The sequence below is a fragment of the Malurus melanocephalus genome, unplaced genomic scaffold (genome assembly GCF_030028575.1).
Source record: "Malurus melanocephalus ecotype Western Australia unplaced genomic scaffold, MMel_1.1 scaffold_24, whole genome shotgun sequence".
NCBI lineage: Eukaryota > Metazoa > Chordata > Aves > Passeriformes > Maluridae > Malurus > Malurus melanocephalus.
In genome coordinates, this window is record NW_026623256.1 from 4,117,046 (window position 1) to 4,123,428 (window position 6,383).

The 6,383-nt window shown below is 48.2% G+C and overlaps 1 protein-coding gene across 1 annotated transcript in view; it reads left to right on the forward strand.

Moving 5' to 3' along the window:
* Positions 1-188: 188 nt before the first annotated feature.
* The window catches only part of LOC130589075 (receptor-type tyrosine-protein phosphatase gamma-like), a gene marked incomplete at its 3' end in the record, with an annotated part of 209,200 nt that continues 203,005 nt past the window's right edge, over positions 189-6,383 (forward strand). The window contains exon 1 of the mRNA XM_057390219.1: positions 189-337. Coding sequence (XP_057246202.1) covers positions 253-337 — 85 coding nt within the window. The remainder of the gene's footprint in view (positions 338-6,383) is intronic.

Here is a 6,383-nt window from a genome sequence, read left to right on the forward strand (position 1 = left end):
GTCCCCGCGCCCCGCCGGCGCTCGTCTCTGTCCTCCCCCTGCCCCGCGCTTGGAGGGATTTTTTTTTTCCCCGTAGAGGAGGCGAGCAGGAGCCCCCCGCTTTCTTCCGCAGGAAAAGGGGTGCGGGGAGAAACTTATTTTCAACAAGTTTTTTTTTTTTTTTTTTTTTTTTCTTTTACTAGTTTTTTTTTTTCCTCCCCCTGTGTGTTAATTATTTTAGCCCCTTTCCCCTTTCGATGTGCGGCTTTGGACATGCGGAGGCTACTGCAACCGTGTTGGTGGATCTTTTTCTTGAAAATCACCAGCTCCGTGCTCCATGATGTGGTGTGCTTCCCCGGTGAGTGAGCGCGGCGGCTGGGGGGGCTCTCGGTGCCTCTGCCACACGTGTCCGCGACCCCCGTGAGGAGCCGGCGAGGCACTCCGCGAGCGCGGAAGATGCGCCGGGGACCGCGGGGGCCCCTTAGCCCGGGCGGCCCCAGCGTTGGGTCTCCTCCCGCTCCGCAGCACCCTCCGGGCTGCGGGCAGCGCTGCCCGCGAGYGGGGCCGTGAGCGGAGCACGGGTTCGGCTCCGCGCTCCCGGCGCGGTGTCCCCTGTCTCCGGTGCATTGCAGCGCCGGGCGCCGTGGGGCGGGCGGAGGGGGTCCKGGTGCGCTGCCCTTCTTTCGTGGGGCTGCCTGGAGCTCCCTTTGTGCTGCGGGACCGGCGCTGGACGCCCCGAAAGGCAGCGTGGCTCYGCGCTCCGACCCCGCATCGCAGCCCCCCGGTCCACCGCCAGGAACTTGGCGGTGCGCGGGTCCGTGCCCTCCCCACCCCACTCGTATCCGCGGCGGGGGTCTCTCCGTGCCGCCTGCTGACCTTGGCAGGGCGGGGGAGCCCCGCGGGGCTGCGCGCCCGCTCCGCGCCGGGGCTGGATCCGTGCAGCCACCGCCGCGCACCCGCGGGAGAGGGGTTCCGCGGGCGGGGGGGACACTCAGCTCCCACCGCGCCGTTCTCCCCGCTTTGGCACCCCACGGCCGGTGCCTGCGCATCGCCTCCCGGGCCGCGGGGCTCCGTGTAACGGGCCGGGTGTGCTGTACGGTGCTGTGCCGCGCTGGAGCCGCGCTGGAGCCGCCGCTGCCCCGGCCCGGGGGAACTCGCGCGGGGCTCGGGCTGCCGCCGCCCGCAGTGCCCGTGCCGCCCGCCAGGGGCGCTGTGGCGCCGCCGGCTCCCCCCGGGGCGCGCTCCCTCCGCCGGCGCGCAGCGCGGGCCCCGCCCGGCGCGCTCCCGACCCGCGCGTGTCCGCCGGGAGCCACGGCCACCAGCCACGGCCATCGCCGCCTTTGCTTCCCCTGGGCTYCCCCTCCCGCGGGGATGGGCCGGGGACCGCGAGGGGTGAGGGTCCTGGGGCAGCGAGAGCCGCTCTTCCCCGGGAGCTGCGTTCCCCCCGCGGCTTCTCCCGTCCTTCCCGAGGCAGCCCTGGSTGTTCGCCGCGTCCAGGTGTGCAAAGTGTAAAGAAATAGTTACATCCTGGAGGCTTTGTAGGAACTTCCACTTACGTTTTGTTTCTTACTTTCTTTTTAAATTTTTTCTTCCTGAAATACATTTATCTAACCCCAAATGCAGTGCTAAACAGACAGACCCATCCCATCCCATTCCTTCCAGCAGCTTCTCACATGGAAAAATGATTTGAAGCAAAAAGAAAGTTGGGGAGAGGGTTAATACCACTGCAGCTTTTGACGAAACATTTATCTTCTTTGTATTGATTTCTTCTCAATTTCAGCCCTCGGAGTGATGCCTTTCTCTCTGGTTCTGATATATATTGTGCAGTAATTACATCTAGAAAGCAGGCTCCAGGAATGCTGCAGGAAAACAAGCCCTGATGTCGGTTTAATATGACAGTATTGTATGACTTGCTGATTTAGATCAGCGATGTTTGAACCAGATAATATTTGCATTASGGTTTGAATATGAAGATGGATGCAAGCAGAGGGTAGGAGGACGCTGGCAGGGTGTTGGTAAACTCTTTAACGCCAGAAGCCGTAAAACAGCTGTGTAATACTTGGGAATGTTTCAGGGCTGCTCATCGCTAAAGGCTTGCCTGGAAAGCAAACTACCATCCAGAAAGGCTTTAATGCCTTTAGTTTTTGTGCAGAGCTACCATGTTAGACCTCGGTGCTTTGCTTGCTCCCTTGCTCTGAGCAGCAGCGGTACCTGGAGCGTGTGCGGGCACGGGTGGTGAGTGAGAGATCCCGATAAASGGGGACGCCTCAGACTCTGATCCCGAACATCAGAGATGCCCGAGGCAGGAAAGCTGCAGGGAGGATCTCTGTGGACTGTAACAGGACATTGGTGCTGACAACATCCAATGGCAAATCATCGGAATTTGTGTTGGCGGGGAATCCCGGCCAGATATTAACCATTTAGAGCCTACCACAAACGCTTCTGTACCTTTTCATATCATTTTTTAAGAAAGGATTAAAGAAGTGAGGTATTTGTTAGTTTGCTGTTAWWTTATGAGCATCTTTMTTCCCTCTAAATCATATCCAACTCYCTTTAAATGGAGGMRAGGTCACYACTTGTTTTCTCSCCTGCAAATCACTTTACTTTGTGAGGAAACATAAAGGCTATTATTTTCTTTGTTCARTAACAATAAATGAACCATGTAGAAAAATAAGTCTTTGCAGTTTTCCTTTGTTAGGAGTGTTGTAATARGGCTTCACTGTTTAAGTAGGTATTTTTGTTGCTGTTCCTTTGGTTGCAGTAAGAGAAAGGAGTCACTCTGGCACAAAAAATATGTGGGTAAGGTTTTCCTCTTTCTGAACTGTTTAGTGCATTTCTCTGTGGGCTTGTCACTGGTAATTGCACTGGTTAATAAATCACACCAAGACAAGGTAAGAGAGGTTGTTTCCATGGGGTCTGYTTGCTCGTTCATCTAAAGTCACAGCACCAAAAATCAGTAAGACATAAATATTAGCATTACGGTGATATCCTTGCTATCTGATTTCTCAGTTCCTTGCCAAGAGAGAGTAAATATTTTTTTGTAAAGGAAAAAGTACACATTTGTGCAGTTCTTAGCTGTTGCTTTGACAATCCTGTCGTCTGAGGAATGACAATTGCTACCATTTTCTTAGGCTAGATGCATAAATGCAAGTGATTTTCTTGAGTCTAGATTAGTTCTTTGGTAATGAATCAAATTGTTGCTAACCTAGTAACTGCCTAAATGGGGTTTGAATTTTGAATCTTCATAGATCTGAGCTGAGAGTTAATTTTGCATGCTACTGTCTTCTGCTTGGAGGAAAAATGATACCGGGAACTATGCCTTATGAACTAATCAAATACTACTTCAGATATTTTTAAAGGTACAGAGAAGACTGGCTTTGTCTAGTAAGGATTTTACAGAGGAAGGTGCATTGTGCACGTAGAGAAATACGGAACGTACAGGAGAGGGCCCTCCAAGACTTTATTTAGTCCTGTGGCTTTTATGAAGATGACACTTCGTACATTTTAATTATCCCTTATTTTCAGTGCTGTTTTAAAATACACTCCGTGTTACGGGAAGTTGCTAATGGAGTCCTTGCTGATGAGGAATGTCAAGTGAGCCTTCCCAGGCTGCAGGAGCTGAGTTTGTGATTTGCTTCTGGGGGGGAAGCTCCAGGGAGAGCTTTACTATCCCTTAGCAGGTTTGTGGTTAACGGGGCCTGGATCCGGCTTTCAGAAGTCTTTAGGTGGTCACAGGAGCTGTCTGTGCTTGCCAGAGAAAAAAGCTTCCTCAGGTTGGGAGGGAACAAGAGGCATCACAGAAGGAAGGGATTTCAGTACATTAAAAAAAAGAGTAAGGAACACAATTTGCAGGTAACTGGGATTCCCTCAGCCACATTGCAATGTCTGCAAAGCCTGTATCCAGGCTGGGGATGTTGCTCTGCTTGGAAGAACAGAGGATTTTTGCCTGTGTGTRTGAGTTAGGATTTCTTTTATTACTCTCTCATCCCCTCTACCTTCTCTTTTTTGTCTAGGAAAGGAGGCTGTAACTGTTTTTGATTCTGTTCAGAAAAGGGAGGTCTTAGAGCAGTGATGAGTCAAGCACAGAGATGTTGTATCCTTCACCCATCCCACCCGCATCCACACTGGAAATGTTTTTGGAACAAATAGATCCTGCTTGGTACCATCAAAATCAYTGGAAATCACCTATTGATTTCAGTAGGGTGATGGTTTCACTCACAGCTGCTGGGTCTTGCAGGGACAAGTGTTGGCTTGTTATAGAATTTACCAAGTTCTGTAAATTTAATAGGTGGGATTTGTTTCCAATTACAGAAAAGACAGCTAACAGTGAGGACTGTATCCATCTTACAATCAGTGCTCAAGGACTAACATACTCACAGTTTTCTGAAATAAAGTCTTATTAAAGTTGACTCTAATTTAAATGTTCRAGTTTCATGGTTAAATTAAGGAAATGACTTCAAACTATTAATCTCAACTGTCCTTGGAAAAAAGTGCTAATCACTGGGTTGCTGCTTTTTAGCAGCCAAATGAACATGTGGCATGATGTGCTCTGAAGCCTGAGGGTCTAGTAATAACACTGTACTTTAGCTAATATATAAYTTTAATCGGAGAAATTATAAAAAAATGAGCCTAATTTCTGTTTGCCCAAGTTATTGTGCCTCCATTTTTAAGGATCAGATTTGCTCCTGTGTGCTGATGAAATTGTAATTATTTGTGTTTATTTAAACTTAAAGTTTAATTCTAAACAACAATTCTCAAGTATTTTATGAAGTGAAATCTCATCAGACAAATGTTCTTAAAAATATGGAATCACCAGAGGATTTAGATATGCATCACATTTAGTTTATGGTTGAAATATATTCCTTCTGGGGACTGGTTGCTGCTTTAGGTATCTAAATATCTTTGCCAAGTTTTCCCTTCTTCATRAGGTAAATGAGTATCAGTGTTTCCTCCAGATGAAAATCGTGGATCTGCATTTTCTTGCACAGTTCGATGGGAATGTAACTGCACAGATTGGCAGACAGAGCCCAGTTCCAGCAGGGAGTAGCAGTTGTGTGGAGATGTGCAGGGCTTGGAAGCAAAGCAGAGGAGGGAGATGTGCATTAATGCATCCTTTGGTACTGAGCAGAGGAACCTGGGGTGTGGCCAAGTGGAGGTGCCCAAATAGGGAATAACTTCTGATGAAAGCAACTGGTTTTCACATTTGTGTGTCAATAAACCTTTAGAGGAAAAAAAAAAAATCACAGAAAAATGATCTGTGAGTGCTGTTAATTTTTCCTTTACTCAGCATCTTGTGGTGATGATCATGTTATCTGCATTGCAGGGTACAGATTATTGCCCTGGGGCAAGTCAAATTGGCTTCTTTCAATGGTGCCAAGATGTTGTCCAGCTCTCCAAAGTGATCTCAGACACTTCAGTGAGGACAGGTGTCCTCTTGAATGAATCTGGGCTGCGCTGGTYGTGTCTCCAAATGCTTCCCTTTTGGTGTACACTCATCTTCTSGAGGCACAGCTGCCAGGACACAGCAGATTCCTGCTTTATGCCTTGAGCTGTCACATATTTGTGGCCTAAGCAGAATCTCTTCCCACCCTGAAAGTGAACAGATGAATGAGGGTGCGGATTGCAAGCACAGCACTGGTGATGCTGAGACACTCCGTGCACGGATATTGCTGTTCTTGTCTCATTTTTGCTTTCTCCTGATATAACTGGAAAGCTGGAGGAAACACTGGTGGTAATAAACTCTCCATTTGTCTGGAGGAGGAGGAGGAGAAGGAGTGAAGGCACAGGGCAGTAAGGAAGTCAGAAGTTCACGCAATCACTGTAAGATGTGTTTTGCTACACTGAATGGCTCACTTTACAGCAATTTGAATTAGTATTCAAATGAACTATGGTTAAAGTAAAATCAGTTAGTGGATGGCCTTTTTTTTTTTTTTTTAATGTGGTTTTATTATGCATCTCTCAGTTTGCTTGGGAGTTGAAGTACTACTGTTCTTAATTATCAAGTCATTTGAATAATGATGAACCATTTTCTAGAACTTAAAACATGACCGCGTCATGCACCTGCCAGCAGTACTGGCACATAAAATCTCAATTGGCGTGGGTGTTGCAGTTTTTCTATGCATAAATGCTGCAGTGATGCCTGAGAGATGCTTATCCTGTCCAGCCCCTGCTTTGAGGGACTTGGCATTCATAGCATTGGGGCCTTTTTAAAGAAAATCTTCAGTATTTTGAGAGTTGGATGCTTAACTTAGGAAAGCTGCTTTGAAAAATCCTTTTCTCTTCTTGCAGCAATGTAATGAATGAGACCTTGAGCCCTGAAGAGCTGCAGTGGTATTTAGGAGCAAAATGCAGGATGGTCTTGTGGCAGCTGCTTTGTTCTCTCTTTTTTTTTTTTTTTTTTTTTT